The sequence below is a fragment of the Castor canadensis genome, chromosome 14 (assembly GCF_047511655.1).
Source record: "Castor canadensis chromosome 14, mCasCan1.hap1v2, whole genome shotgun sequence".
Classification (NCBI taxonomy): domain Eukaryota; kingdom Metazoa; phylum Chordata; class Mammalia; order Rodentia; family Castoridae; genus Castor; species Castor canadensis.
In genome coordinates, this window is record NC_133399.1 from 4,367,383 (window position 1) to 4,384,196 (window position 16,814).

General features: G+C 36.8%; 1 protein-coding gene and 1 non-coding gene across 2 annotated transcripts in view; one reads left to right on the top strand and one right to left on the bottom strand.

Moving 5' to 3' along the window:
• Nucleotides 1–250: 250 nt before the first annotated feature.
• Nucleotides 251–16,814, bottom strand: part of LOC109702864 (uncharacterized) — a 260,263-nt gene continuing 243,699 nt past the window's right edge. The window contains exons 2-4 of the mRNA XM_074053692.1: nt 5,924–6,050; nt 5,670–5,721; nt 251–5,059 (exon numbers count right to left, since the gene is read on the bottom strand). Coding sequence (XP_073909793.1) covers nt 3,094–5,059; nt 5,670–5,721; nt 5,924–6,050 — 2,145 coding nt within the window. The 3' untranslated portion in view covers nt 251–3,093. The remainder of the gene's footprint in view (nt 5,060–5,669; nt 5,722–5,923; nt 6,051–16,814) is intronic.
• LOC141417037 (U6 spliceosomal RNA) lies at nt 7,107–7,212 on the top strand. The gene has a single exon (XR_012441668.1). It is a non-coding gene; the product is annotated as a U6 spliceosomal RNA (small nuclear RNA).

The window sequence follows — 16,814 nt, forward strand, 5'->3', positions numbered from 1 at the left end:
AAAAATTTTTCCCACATTACTTATATCCAAAGGTCTCTCCTGTATGAGTCCTATAAAGGCAGCAGAGACATGTGAATGCTTTTTCACAATTCCCATATCCATAAGGTTTGTCTCCAGTGTGAGTTCTTTCATGAGTAAAAAGGAACTGAGCACTTCCTCTGTGACTCTACCAAGAAACATTAGGAAGCCTCTGTGTGGTAAATTACAGACCATCAAAAACTTAAAACTAATACGACTAATGAAAGACAACTCAGATAAAGGTAGTTTTTATTTATCAGACAGAGCATAATTAACCAAGAAGTGTAGCATATATCCTTAGAAACAGACCGATTTCAATGGATGCCCCAGCATCATGCCCATAATCCTAGTTTGTCAGGAGGCAGAAATCAGTAGATTTGTGGTTTAAAGTCATACAAAGTCCAATCTCAAAAATCACCAGCCTACCAGAGTAGGTCAAGTGGTAGAGTGCCTGCCCAGTAAACACGAGGACCTGAGTTTGAATACCAAATAGGTTGGTTTGAAAAAATCATGCCATCTAATGGTATTGTGTACAAATCTCTAATTCCAACAACACAGTGTACAACTATGGAACAAAATCCACATTGCAAAGTACAGTAGGTAGAATAAATGCCTTAAAGCATCTGAAATCATTGGAATAAGAAAGCAATCCCCAGACCTGGGCAACAATAGTTCACACAATAATCCCAGCTACTAAAGAGGAGGAATCAGAAGTTCATTTTGACATCAGCTTTGGCAAATATTTTGAGGGACCCTATCTGGACAATACTTAACACACATAAAAGGGCTGCTGTAGTGGCTTATATCATACAGTAGCTATATAACAAGCAAGAAGCCCTAAGTTCATGTCTGAGGGCCAGCCCACCCCCAGAAAAAAAAAAAAAAGAAAGAAACTGATCCCTGAGTCACATAAGGCCCAAATTTGTAGTCCTTTCAGGAAAACAAAGAGGCCCAAATTGTACTTCCACCAGAAGGATTATGGATAAATGTTTGGAGAAGTTTACATAGAAATAAAGTTGAAAAAAGAAAGAATGAAGAATGAAGGGAAGGGAAGTTACAGATAGAGAAAGAAGAGTTTTAAAATGATCTATAGTCAATATTAATAAACAATCTTGAAACTATATTAAACATGGCATATCAAAAGACACAGATTAACAAATAGATCTCAGTAGAAAGTAAAGAAGTCTTCACTGGGTTTCAATGTAAACAGAAAAGTGATTCTTGACAGAAAAGGCATCATACAATGGTGGTCAAAACCACAATCTCTTTAAAACAAGAGTAAGGACAAGTCCAGGTTCTACTTGAAAACAAGCTTTCTGTTTTCACCTATGTCCTGGACAGTACACAAACTGCATTGAGAAATAAGAAAGATAAAATCTGAACAATTTCACAAGTATCATGTCACATGTTTTTCATCCCAGTGTTTGGGAATGGGTTGGAACAACCTAAGTTCAAAGTCAGCCTAGGATACCTATGCAACTAAAAAGGACCCTGTGGCAAGGACATTGAAAGTAAAAAGACAAACAAAGGCAAAGTTGCTGAAGTGGTAGAAAACCTGGGTAGCAAGAATGAGGCCAAGTCCAGATTCCAGTCCCATATAAGAGACAAACTTAAGCAACCCCTCCTAGCACTTAGGAAGTCTATTGATGCAGGATCCCATGAGGTTGTTTTTATAGGCTGGCAACTAGAATAAGAAACATAAAGGTTGTTTTAAGAGAAATATTTAGAAATAGATAACCAGTTTCCAGCATCTCAGTTCTGTAATCCTAGTACTTGAGAGGGTGAGCCAGGAGGATCTTGGTTGGAAGTCAGATGGGCAAATAGTTCAAAGGCTCTTGCTCCAAAATAACTAGGAGAAAACAGACTGGATTGGATGTGTGGCATTGAGGTGGAGTCCCTTCCCTGAAAGGACAAAACCATGAGGCGAATTTTCTCTTCATGTCATGTTTCGTCATATCACTGGAGGAAAGCAGGTGACATGGCATGCTTTTGTTAACAAAAGTTAGATAACCTGGGCAGTCTCATGAATGAAAGAATGGAGTTCCCTCATGTTGCTAAAAGGAAGCAGGATAATTCAAAGCTTTCCCTCATTACTTCAATGCACAAAGTTATGTTCCAGTACAACACCTTGAGTATATTTTTGAATAATGAGAATGAAAGAAGACATTCCCACATATTTTACATCTATAAGGTTTGTAACAGATTGTAGTATTTCAATTCTTTGATGGTGGATGGAATGAATATAGACAGCTTCATTGTGCTTACACCTATAGATTTACTCTCCAGTGTGAGGACTCTCCAGTTTGAGGTCATGGAAATGAGCGAAGACTTTTCACATTGCTTTCCTAATGCAATTATTTTCTATTGTTAACTTTGTATATTTTGGAGCAGCACTGCAATGTGTGAAGACGTATCTATATTATGCATATGTACAGCACTGTAATCTAATGTGGATTGTGTCATTTCAAAGATTATTGGGAAAAGAATGCATTCCAAAATTATCCACTTTGATAAGGTTTCTGACTTCATTCATATCTTTCAAGAAGATTGGGATATATGAATGCTTTAACACATTTGCCATACCTGAGAGTTTTTACATCAGGAGGTATTTCAGGTGCATGAAGGGTACTAGAAGTAAGGAAGGCTTTCCATATTTTTAACTTTTGGGTTTGTCCTCTGTGAGTTTTTTCATGAGTATGAAGGATAGTGGATAGAGTGTACATTGTCTATCATTCCTTACATTCATAGAGCTTCTCTGTAGAGTGAGTTCCCATTTGTTAATGTCCCTGGAAATTGGTCACATCCATAGATTTTCTCTCTAATGTAAGTTCCTTTTCTCTCTAATGTAAGTTTTCTTTACTAATGTAAGTACTGGGGCATAAGAACAGTTTGTACACATTGCTTACATCCATAGGGTTTCTCTCCAATGTGAGTTCTTTCAGGGCTTCAAAGGTGACTGGAATGATTAAAGACTTTCCCACATTGCTTACATCCACAGGGTTTCACTGTGGCATGAGTTCTCTCATGAATATGAAGGGTACTGGAAGAAGTGTAGGCTTTCCCACGTTGCTTACATCAAAAGGGTTTCTCTCCAGGGTGAGTTCTTTCATGTACTTGAAGGTTACTTGAATTAGTAAAGGTTTTCCCACATTGCTTACATGTATATGGTTTCTCTCCAGTGTGAGTTCTTTCATGTATTAGAAGGTGACTGGAAGAAGTAAAGGCTTTCCCACATTGATTACACACATAGGGTTTCTTTCCAGTGTGAATCCTTGTATGTCTTTGAAGGTAACTGGAACAAGTAAAGGCTTTCCCACATTGCTTACATCCATAGGGTTTCTCTCCAGTGTGAGTTCGTTCATGAATACGAAGGGTACTGGAACAAGTGTAGGCTTTCCCGCATTGCTGACATGCATAGGGTTTCTCTCCAGTGTGAGTTCTTCTATGTTTCTGAAGGTGACTGGAACGAGTAAAGGCTTTCCCACATTGCTTACATCCATAGGGTTTCTCTCCAGTATGAGTTCTTTTATGAACACGTAGGGTACTGGAACAAGTGTAGGCTTTCCCACATTGCTTACACACATAGGACTTCTCTCCAGTGTGAGTTCTTTCATGTATCTGAAGGTGATTGGAAAGTGTAAAGGCTTTCCCACATTGCTTACATCCATAGGGTTTCTCTGCAGTGTGAGTTCTTCTATGTCTCTGCAGGTGACAGGCTTTAGGGAAGGCTTTCCCACACTGCTTACATACATAGGGTTTCTCTCCAATGTGAGTTCTTTCATGTCTTTGAAGGTTAGCAGAATAAGAAAAGGCTTTCCCACATTGCTTACACACATAGGGTTTCTCTCCAGTGTGAGTTCTTTCATGCATTTGAAGGTTACCAGAATGAGTAAAGGCTTTCCCACATTGCTTACACACATAGAGTTTCTCTCCAGTGTGAATTCTTTCATGTATTTGAAGGTGAATGGATCGAATAAAGGCTTTCCCACATTTCTTACATTCATAGGGTTTCTCTCCAGTGTGAATTCTTTCATGTATTTGAAGGTTACCAGAATGAGTAAAGGTCTTCCCACATTGCTTACATGCATAGGGTTTCTCTACAGTGTGAGTTCTTCTATGTCTCTGAAAGTTACTGGAACCAGAAAAGGCTTTCCCACATTGTATACATGCATAAGGTTTCTCTCCAGTGTGAGTTCTTTTATGAATATAAAGGGTACTGGAACAAGTATAGGCTTTCCCACATTGCTTACATGCATAGGGCTTCTCTCCAGTGTGAGTTCTTTCATGTATTTGAAGGTGACAGGCTTGAGGAAAGGCTTTCCCACATTGTTTACATCTATAGGGTTTGTCACCAGTGTGAGTTCGTTCATGAATACGAAGGGTACTGGAACAAGCGTAGGCTTTCCCACACTGCTTACATCCATAGGGTTTCTCTCCAGTGTGAGTTCTTTTGTGTTTCTGAAGGTGACTGGAACGAATAAAGGCTTTACCACATTGCTTACAAACATAGGATTTCTCTCCATTGTGAGTTCTTTTATGTTTCTGAAGCTGACTGGAACAAGTGAAGGCCTTCCCACATTGTTTACATCCATAGGGCTTCTCTCCAGTGTGAGTTCTTTCATGAATATGAAGTGTACTGGAACAAGAGTAGGCTTTCCCACATTGCTTACATGCATATGGTTTTTCTCCAGTGTGAGTTCTTTTATGTCTCTGAAGGTGACTGGAACGAGTAAAGGCTTTCCCACATTGCTTACATTCATAGGGTTTCCCTCCACTGTGAGTTCTTCTGTGTTTCTGAAGGTGACAGGCTTGAGTAAAGGCTTTCCCACACTGATTCCATCCTTGAGCCTTCACTACAGTCTGTATCCTTTCATGGATTAGAAGAACCTTGTGATCAGTGCAGGTTTTCCCATAAGCATTATATATATAGCTTTTACATGGTTTTAGTTTAAGCAGAGTTTCCTTGCTTACAATGTTCTCTGGAGTCTGTTGAAAGTATTGAACATGTTTCTGTCCATGCAGTCTCTCCAACACTTCAGGTCTATAAAAAAGAGAAAGATTACCATTGTTATCCTATTAATGATTTATTAAGAGAAGTGATGATGTTCATTCCTGTAAGGATTTATGAACATAAATATACTAAATGTTCTGCAGCAGGGCCTGAGGACAGCTATTACCAAAAAGTGTTTGACAAAACTGAAAGAGTTTTACTACATAGAAATACACTTAAAGTTCTTATTGAGGTGCCTTGGATCAAATGCATATAGGATCATGAAATAGAAGAATGAACATGAGGAGATAGCTTGAAAAATGTGCCAGTCTATGCCAGTGCACATGACAGTACAACTCTGATGGAATTTGACATGATATAGCTAAATAAACATGTGCATACACTGGGGTTGTTTTTATATATTGGGCAACTGGACAGTATCTCTTGTGACATCTTGGGACAAAACATGTTATGAATACTGGCACATATCAAGTTTTGAATTTTCTGATTCTGGAAGCTTAACTTATTTTCCCAATCTTAGAGAACTTTTCACTGATTTCAGCAATTTACAAGTGGAAGTTGGGGTCTCATTTCCTTGGTTTTCAAACTTCTTGTCATGCCACATTTGATGTTCACAGTTTCAGTTATAAGTAGAAATTACCTCATATTTCTACTGGGATTTCTGAAGTCCTCTTCAATATTTGCATTTTCTTCTTTTGTTTATGAGATAGAGATAGAAAAATAATTAATATTTAATCAATATGAAAGAACAATTTGACACCTCAGCTATTTTCATAGTATAAAATGATCATGCAGGTATATGAACCATTACTGTCCCTTTTTAAACACCCCACAAGGCAACAAGAGCCAGAACAGTAGTGCATAGTTTGAATAAGGTAATGATGCCATATTTACCAATGTAGGACAGATTACTGTAGGTTTCTAGCATCACTTCTCTGTAGAGCTTCTTTTGGGATGGATCCAAAAAGCCCCACTCTTCCAGGGTGAAGTTCACAGCAACATCCTCAAAGGTCAGGGGCTCCTAATGTGTCCCACACACATTTGTGAGAATAAATGAGATTGTCACAGAACTGCAAACAGACAATCTTTGCATAATTAATTCATAATGTGATGTTGTCTTCACATATTCAATGCATTTCATTTTTAACACACTCATCTTCCATCTATACCCACAGGCAATTCATACTAATTCTGACATCTCCCTAGACCTATTTGTTAAATTCAAAGCAGAACATGGTCACAAAAATTATGTGTTATACACTGCAATTGTAGCAATCCACTAATAAATTCCTTCAACTTACTTCCCATTATAGTAATATCAGGTGAAAAGGGACTGCATGAATAATGTTATAACTGCAAGAGTGAAACTTTCTTTTCTGCTGTTATTGCAGAACTGCTAATGGGATGAACCTTACCAAACTGTATATAAATTGTAAAAAGGAGAGAGTGTCCTGAAGCAATTTATTCCAACAATATCCTATTCTATATATACTATTCATAATTGTTTGCACATATCAGCAATGTTCACCCTAAGGAGTCTGTAGTAAGATAACCCACAATGCACTGTTGGTGAATAGTCGAAGGTTGGTATGACAATATTTAATATCTCTAATTAAACATTCTTTTCCTGAATTAGGTTTGTCCTTATTGACTATATCAAAAGAGGACAGTGCAGTGGAGGTAGGCCATTTTGACAAACTCCTGAGTCTGGAACTTTATCACTGAAAGGTCCCTGCATTGTCCTATGTCTGGGAACTACTAGCAAGGGTCAGTTGCTGATCCAGTGAGTGCTGGCCTGGAGAGCTGGTCTAGCTATAGGGGAAATGGCTCAAGTGAGGTCAGGGCAGAGGTCCATGTGGTGGGAAACTGGTCAGATATGCAGATGACAGAGGGTATTTCTTTCCACTTGGATTACTGGTAGCAAAAAATATTAAGGACAAATTGTCAAATGTTGCACAAAATTAAGGCCTACTGGAAAACTTTGAAAAACCTATATTACTTCACTGATAAATCCAACACAGACGTAAATCAAAGTAGAAACACCTTATCAACTGATAAAATGAATACAGTCAGTATCATGTTCAATTAAGCAGCACATACTCTGAAATTGAAATGGTACAGAGAAGGTTAACATGGCCAAGCACAAGGATGACATGCAAATTCCTGAAGCATTACATGTTTTTTAAAAAGACAGTACCCATGAAACTCAAACATAACATACAGAATTATGTCAAGTTAATCCACATACTTTCTTTTATTGAGCTGTTATTATTTCAAGTATGGTGCTGCCAATGTCCAACTATGTACTATAGCACTTCATCCTGCCTCAGGTTCCATTGCAGCTGGGTATACAAGTAGGAATCAGAATGATAAACAGAAAGCTTCAGTTCAGGAGTAAAAATTGGATACACATAGTATTTGAGAATGATTTAAAAAACACATTTGTAGTTTGGTTGTGTTCCATGGAACATTCTGCACAAATTTATAATTTGATCCTGTTATGTATACAGCATTCAAGTACATGAAGAACTTTAACTTTTTTTACAAAAGATTGTATGTGTTAGTCATTGAAACAGGGTCTCCCTATTTAGTCCTGGCAGCCCTAGACTTGCTGTATTGCTTGATGGACCTCAAACCTGTCATCTATCTGTCTTTACTGAAGATGTTTGTCAAAACGCACCAAGTGTAATGACAGGTTTCAATCTTTCTCACATTAACATTTGTGAGAAAGATGCACCCTTTTGCACATCTCTTATAGTCAAATGTTCTCTTGATAAAATCATCTACCATGTCTGTGAAGGAAACCAAGCCAAGTACAAGTGGCAACACATGCTCATGTCAGTGGCTCCTACCACATCCCACACCATCTACAAGAAGAACTGTGAAAGCCTCAGCAGTTGGGGCAGAGACTGTCTTTGCAAGAACTTACTTCAGTTCAGAGTCATCACACTCTCATTCACCATCTATATACACATATCACATAGTACTTCTGACATCTCATTGGAACTATTTTTTAAATTGAAAGTAGAACATAAACAGCTATTTGGTAGCTGGTCCCAAAAACTTCAATGTTGTACAATGGGATTCTAGCACTTCCCATTACAAATCCCTAGGACTTGTTCCCATAAAAGTACCACCAAGTGTCCTAAGACTGAATAATGTTATAGATGCATGAGAAAAGTTGCATGTCTACTGGTATCTGGGAACTGCTATTGGGATGAATGTGAGCAATTTAACTATAAAAAGGGGAGAGGGTTCTGAAGCAATTACACCAACAACATACTACTGTAAGTAATAAATTTAGCTGGGAGAGTGGCTCAATTGGTATAGTGCTTTCCTTAACAATCACAAGACCCTGTATGATAAGTTAGCAAATAAATAGGTAAAGGATTTCAGAAAGATTGTACTACACTAGTTAAATATACAACACATCATTTTGCTGAAGTTATGCTAACTATCTGAACTTCAAAATAACAGAAGAACACCATTCACACAGAACAAAGGAGCAGCCAAAGAAGAATGATAGGCAGAAAGGAAGAGGTGAGATGGGGCAAGAGAAACAGGAAGGAACACGTAGGAGAAATACTCAACACTCCAGGCTATCAGTGTAGTGCAAGCAGTAGCATACAAAGAAGTTGTTTAATTCTGAATAGAAAAGTGTAATAAACTAGAACATTCCATGTATTGGCAAATTGCAGGATAAGCAACCATCCATAAAACTTCACATAAATTCATACACTATCAAAATTTCCTAGTAAATTTAAATTATCCATAATCTACAGAGCACCAATCCCTCCACCCCTTTCCTAAAAGAATATTCTGCTAACAGGGAAAAACACTAGAGCAAGTTTACATAATTAAAATGAACAAAATATTTTTGGTCAACCTCACCACTAGGAATATGGTTTATGAGCTTCATTGTTAAACATTTATTGCTGCAGAAATTGTCATATACCCACTTTAAGGTTAGTGAAATACTGAGAATCATCTTCTGACTCCGTCACCTTAGTAAGCTATCTTGACCTCTGTCAATGCACGTTTGAGATGTTTTAATTACTGTTTATTTTCATAAATATTGTGATTGCTCTTCCACAATTTTAGATTTGCTTAGTATATCCTCATGATTTATGCCTAATTGCTACCTATGAAGTCTATTCAATATTTATCTTTTCTTAATGAATTATGCTTCACTTTTGCCCAACTTCAGTGTCTTGCCTGAATTTATCTCACACAACACATAAGTACCAAGAAAGGACACATCTGGTAACATTACCAAACATTCCCTAAAACACCCAAATATTATGACCTCTGCTGTATTTCTTTGCCATCACTTTTGATAACAAATATGTAGAGTTATCAACACTACCAACTTTCAAATATCAATTGAGTGTCCTACAATTCAACTCTGACTCCATGCAGAGTTGAGAACAGTCCCTCCAACTTCTGGGGATCAGTGAGAGACAGAAAACCAACCATAGCACATGTGTGCTATATCTGGTAACACTAGTCACTTCCAAAAGTCATAGAGAGGTATTGCCCTGACAAAACTCATTAGAATATATTCAAACATTGCCTGAATAGGGCTTCATAAAAAAATGAAATGCACTCCTATTGCCTTAGAAATTTCAAGTATTTCAGAATCTCTGTTCTAGAAACTGACACAATGAAGAAAAATTTAATTTATACTACAAACACACTCGGTGTTCAAAATACACCGACTTTTTGCCCCATGAGAAAAAATGAAAGGCGTCTTTCTCTGAGCCTGGACCTCCTACACTTGTCTTCCTTGTTACAAATTACATTGTCTAACCAAATACCTGAATCAAAAGGAAAGTGGTGGAATGATATATTCTGAATGTTGTAACCCTCATAAATAGATGCAATTACCCTACATTTCCAATAATTTCTCTCCTGGAAAAGAAGCACAGAATCAACATTCTTCCCACTACCACCTTTGTAAACTCAGATATTCACCAACACACATTCCAAATGCCCTTTCCTTGTATCAAAAATGATTATGTGCAGTAATCAGTGCAAAAATCTTCAAAAGGATTTGTAAAGAATTGTAAGGTGCATTTTGACAAATCTGAGCCTGAGTCATCCAACAAATCACAATTTAGTTTTACCATAAGATCACAAAGAACCAAGGCCACTGTAGTTCACACCTGTAATTCTAGTTGTTCAGAAAGACAATGATTAGGAGCATCTTGTTTCATACCCATGCTAGAATATAGTCCTTCAGACTATTATTTAAGGAAATAATAAGCATTGTTAAACCACATATAATAGTTCTAAGTATAAAATAAGGCAAGTTGATGGTCCCCAAAAAAATAACAAGGTAGCATTCCAACCTGGCATTAGTCACAAATTCTACAGGTGAAATAAAATAAACCTGGCTTTTAGTGGAACTTGGATCTTTCAAGGTAATTGAAAGTGTCATTTAGCTGTGAAAATCATGTCCATTCTGAAGGTGCATCCCTTGATCCTTTTCTTTTTCTACAGCAAATACAAAACCACAATTTTCATATCCCAAGATTGACAAGCCTTCAGACCCACTTTCTTATGGCCACCTCACTTTGACATTCATTCCTATAAAACAATGAGAAACAATCTGAGAACAGGAACAAGTATGTGACTGGGGGAATATGTCTCCATTCCAGTCCAAGAACAACCATGTATGCATGTGGATGTCTGTTTCCAATAGTTCTAGCAATGTGGGAGATACCTGGAAATTCAGGGATTTAGTGGCAGCACTAAGAAGAGGGGCCTCAGAGGACAGGATGTGGGTTTAATTCCTGATTACTCTCATCTCATAGGAAACCCAGAACTCACCTTAGAAAAAGGGGAGAGAGGGTGCACTGCACTGCAATTCTCTTTCCCTACACAAACTATAAATTAGCTTAGAGTATCCACTGAATACCCTGCATCACCACACACATGGGGAGTCACAGATTTTGGTGTGGATCTTTCCAGAGTGTACTGAGGGCCAGGATGAAGTTACCTCACAGGGACAAGACAGAACAGGACTGTGTTCCTGACACCCTGCCTGGCCTGCAGGATTGAGGGGACCAAAGAGGGAGTGGTATCAAAAGTGGGATCAATTCATGCATTGACAAGATGACTGTGGCCCTCTTTGCCCAACTGCAGAGCCTGGCCATGCTGTCACCATTTCCTACTGGTAATGCAGCCAGTTGTCCTCTAAGGTTCTACACTCCATGTAAATCACTCAGTCGCCAAACTGATGTGTCTGAGAAGACTCTCATCAGTGGAAAGTAGGCAACATGGCAGATAGCTTGTTGCCCCATTGTGGATCATGGAACATTTACACTGGTGCTCATTATTAGTACATACAGGCTAGAACCAGCCTCTCTGATGGGCTAATCATTCAGGGCAAGAACCTCAAGGCATTTGTGACAGGATCAGGATGCTTTTCCTGGCCATGAGGATCTATAGGACAGTACCCAGCAACAGCCAATGCTCAGGCTTCCTTGTTTCTCAAAACTAGTCCTGGCCCCCCAGAGAAGTGTGACTCTAGCATAACTATGCATGTCAAAATCACACCACTGCATAAAAATCACTCCTATAATAACCACAGTTAAACCATAGGATAGGAGAGAACACCCGCCAGCATTTACCTGTGGCTCACTTGATTTCAAATACCATGCACCTTCACACTAGCAACTCCTCTACTCAAGGAATATAAGACTTTGATGAGTACCATAGATTGACATTATTTAAAGTGCATGTTGCAGCTTTTAATGTGATAAATATTCCTTTGGGAATATGCATTGAATTCATAAAAATGTTTCTTTTCTAGGGTTGACTAATAAATTCTGTAATAATTGCATCCAGTTGGCTGATGAGCATGTAAAATTATCCATCATTATTTTTTGCATTTTTTTTCTTTTTAGTGGAACTAGGCTTTGAATTCAAGGCTTCCTGTTGCAAAGCAAGTCCTTTACTGCTTGAACCTAAATTAATCCCATTTTGCATGGGTTAATTTTGGAGATGGGGTCTCATGAACTATGTGCACTTCACTAAAAATATTGAAATATGGAAAGAGGTGAATCCTTGAGAAAAGAAATAAACAGTTCAGGGGTAGGTCAATTGCCTAGCATTAAGTTCCCTCACCAGCACTGGAAAAAAACTAAACAAAATGATACAAACTGAAAAGATATGAACTAAATGAATTCAACTTTTAATTGATCCTTTCAGAATATAAATACATTTACTATTTTTATTTGTTTCTCCCTTGTATTATCTTCCCTACTTTAAACTAGCAAATCAATAACTGCGATGTCTTTCCAACAATGGTGATTTCAACTTGCAATTTAAAAATGATTACAATATACAATACAGAAGGAAGATTTTATTGGGCACTGGTGGCTCATACCTCATACTAGCTACTTGTCAGGCTGAGGTCAGGAGGATCATGGTTTGAGCCCACCATGTGCAAGAGTTCTGGAGACTCTATCTGAAAATAATAAGAGAAAAATAGACTTGAGATGTGTCTCAAGTGGTAGAGCACCTTTTCTTTCCAAGGGAAGCCTGAGTTCAAAGACCAGTCTACTACTTCCCCCAACAAAAAGAACAAAGGTCTTTGTCTTTCATATGAATTTACCTTTTATTTCACTCACTAAGTCTATTAGTGCTACAATGTCACTAATGTATACCCTATTACACAACTATCCATCAACATAGGTACAGATAATTCATTTTGAGTGGGAGTTTTGATATTAAACTGGAAGCCCCTGTTGTACCCTAAGGTACCTGAACCTACTAGTTCCCATGGTAGTTATAGAAAGAAATACTGGTTTTTCTCACCAATGAAATTATCCATTTAATGAACAGGTATCAATATTGAGGCCAGTAGCTCATGGACTTGGTTGTAGGATCAACAATAAATTTCACAACAATCAATCCTACAACTGTGCTGATTGTTTGATTCTAATCTTACAGACTTCCTTGGAAATGCTGTTGCACTAAAACCTATAGGATTTAGTTTATACACTTAAAATTCTCTATTGATATGATGACACTTAGCAACCCATCAAACCCACATTTATGATATAGTAAACTCAAGCCTCTGACCATGAAAAGCTTTTTATGCTTTCCTACTGACAACTGATCTACTAATATTATTCCACTCTAACTCAATAACTCTCCTATTTTTACTTTAATAACCAATTTATTAAAAATATACCAGTGAATGCAAGATATAGTATAAGAATGAACACATCAAGACCACTATATACCCATGGTGAAAAGGATTATGATAGGGCATAGTTTTATTTATCATGTGATTTTTCTTATTCTGAGGGTTCTTTTAGTCTTCAACCAACAAATAGAATAGGAAAGTGTAGTCCCCACTTACACAAGGAGGATGTTGACAACCCATAGACATTCACCCTCTTAATGTACTACAGCTTCCATTACTTAACTCGTCAGTATAACATCTTTGGACTTTCAATTCCTTGAGTTCACTGAAGTTTAATTGAAGGAAATCACAAATGGATAAACCAAGCTCTTATTATAATCTCTCTAAGCCTCCTTGATACTTCTCTATAATTCAGAATATGTTGAAAAATCTTTCATTCTATGTGTACTCTTCACTTTGAATTTGAAGACACTACTTGACTGTGGCATTTTCTTCATGCAGTCTGCCTCTTCTTATACACATGTGTTGATTGCTGAGGATTCAAATTCTAGTCTGTTAGTATTCATCAGGACATTTGACTTGCAATCAAGGAACTTTACTAAAATCCAAAAGAGATAATGAGCCTAATGTTAACTTTCTCCACAAATATCCTGCTATTTATTACTTCATGTTTTGACTGTCATAATTGAACATGTAAAAAGAAAACTCAAGTCCACATCAATGGCATTTAATGCTACTAAAGCAAAATGACCAAAATTCTTTACTAAATCCTTATATGCTATTGCATTCCAACAATTTGTTCCAGAAATTGAACTCTGAATGTAGCTAAAATGAGTTTCACAAACAAGCACTTTTTTTTTCAGTTTTCAGGCAGGGTCTTGCTATATATCCTGGGCTGTTTTAAAATTCACTCTATTGCCTGCATCAACCTCAAACTCCAATATCAACCACCCTAGACCTGAATTAGGAGGCATGTGACAACAGGCCCAGGTATTTTCTTTCTCCTTGATTCATCTTAATGTTTTCCTGGTTAACTGACTTAATAATGCTTACATTTTTCCTAATTCTTCTTAATTCATGCATTCTTTTAGTAAAGTTCATTCTTTCCACATTTTTGTGGTTGTGGTGATGCAGGACATTTTACCCAACTACAAAGTACATATCCTTCAAGATGACATGGCATATTCCTGAAATCAGATCCTGGACTGTGTTCCCGGCCAAAATACACTAACCTAAAGGGATTGAAACAAATAAGGAATGATTTCAAACCATACTGTAATAGAACTGGAAATCAATAGCAGAAACACAGTTAGAAATCCTCAAAGGAGTTCACTAAATTATAAAATTTTAAATGAAAGATGTATCAAATGGAACTGAGAAGACTTTTAAGTTCTTCAACGTGCATGGAAAAGAATGAATATATTTTTGGTGATGTGGGTGGGGATTTTGTGTTTTGTATATTTATTTTTAAGTATTTCTATTAATACTATGTGAATGATAAGTTACAGTGGGTGTAGTATTTGTATGTTTTTGTTTTTGAAACAGAGCTCTGTAATATGATATAGAGTAAACACAAGCTTTCATTCCTCCTGCCTCAGCCTCCCTCTTACTATCAACATACATGTCAACATCATTTCTGAGATGTATACAAAGAAGGTCTTAAGGAGAAGTGTAAAGCAATGAATGCATACAATAGAAAGATAGAAGTCAACACAAAGTTCTAGCTTTTGACTTTAGAAAGCCACACAGACAAGAGCAAGATGATGTTCAGTGAAGCACAGGCTAACAACCATTATAAAAGACATCAATGTAATTACAAATGAGATCCAGAGATGAAACCAATAAAACAAGAAGCTATTTCTTTGATAAGATCATCAGTATTGCTAAATAAAATTCTGTAAATCAAGCTACCAGAAAAGACAACAATAAAAATTTTTGATATAACTAACAAGAGATGCCACTCCATTAATCACATGGACATTAAAAGCATAATACAGAAATACTACAAACAATTACACAGCTATAAATTTAATAACCTATCCTGAAAGAAACAAACTATTAAAACTTATACAAAGACATCAACAATACAAATAAACCCGCCTATATGTAAGAGAAATTGAAATTCTCCTCAATAACTACAAATGTAGGAAGACTAGACCCACATGGTGTCACTGGCTTATTCTCACTGACATTTAGTGCAAATATGATAGCTCTAATCTACAATTCTCTTCCAGTAATAAAAGTAGAGATAACACATGTAATGAGTCCCAAACTACCATGACACCATGCCAAACAGAGATATTACACAAAACAAAACCTTCAGGGAAACATATGAATAAAGATGAAATTTTTCTGAACACTGCTGAGGCTGGTGGACCTCAAATTCAAGACCATCATATATGGGTAGGCACATAGGGAGACCATTTCTCAAAACTCAAGGACATCAGTCAACAAAATGAAGAAAGAGAAATGAAAACATTCTCAACAGGGATGAGGTTGTAAGTCAAGTATCAGAGTGCTTAACCATCATGGATGTGTCACTGGATTCCATCCTCAGGACCGGAGAAAAACAACCCTGTACAACTGGTATCAAAGTACATATATCAATGTATGAATACATTTATTCATGACAGGCAAGTAGGAATTCCAGGTATAAAGAACTAATTAACTTATTAACTAATTAACATTGAAAAAATAAATTAATTTGATCCATCAGCTAAATAAGCTAATGAACAAAATTCCTAAGATCGCATCAACAAATGCAGAGAAAACAAATGAGAACAAGTGAAAGGAACTGATAAGGAGAAGCAAAAAAAACTATCTTTAGTCACTGGTGACATCACGGCCTACATAGAAAATCCCTCCAAAGCCATACATGACCCGGAGCTACCAATGAATGGGAGCAAGGTTGGAAAACACAAGCTTAAACTATTAACATCCATCACCTTCTTTCAAATAATAAACTAGAATCTAAGTAAAAACACACACTACTTCTACAGCAGAAAAAGTAAGGAAACAATTATTGAAGCATTTAATACATACAACAATAAGCCAACAAAACTAAGATATAATCCACCAAAATGAATGAGGTCATTGCAAGTTTTGAGACACAACACAATACATAAACCTATCTATGAAAAGATCTGATGATAAATAACACTATCAATATTTCCTACTAAATTTCAATTTATCTAAGCAACCACACAGCAACAAATTTTACTCAGTTTTGGTAAAAACAAACAAACAAAAAAAGCTATGACACATTACCAATTGGAGACAAATTCAACAATTAAAGACAATTCATAAGCAGAGGAGTGAGTGAGCCAACAGGATGAACTGGAACTTTCCATGCCATCATGTGTGTGACAGAATAAGAAAAGAAACCACAATTTTACTATATAATATTAATGATACATGGATGGCAAAATTAAAACTTTCAAAACTCCTTAAGATTGAAATCCAAGTAAAACTGCTTTGAAACTAATAGAGAATACTTATTGAGAATGTATAAAACTATATTGGTGAATTCCAACAGTTAAACTATTTTAACTAAGTTAAACTGAGAATGAAATACATAGTTAACAATTTCCCTGGTTTATAAATCTAATCCCAGGTACTTGGAGGCTG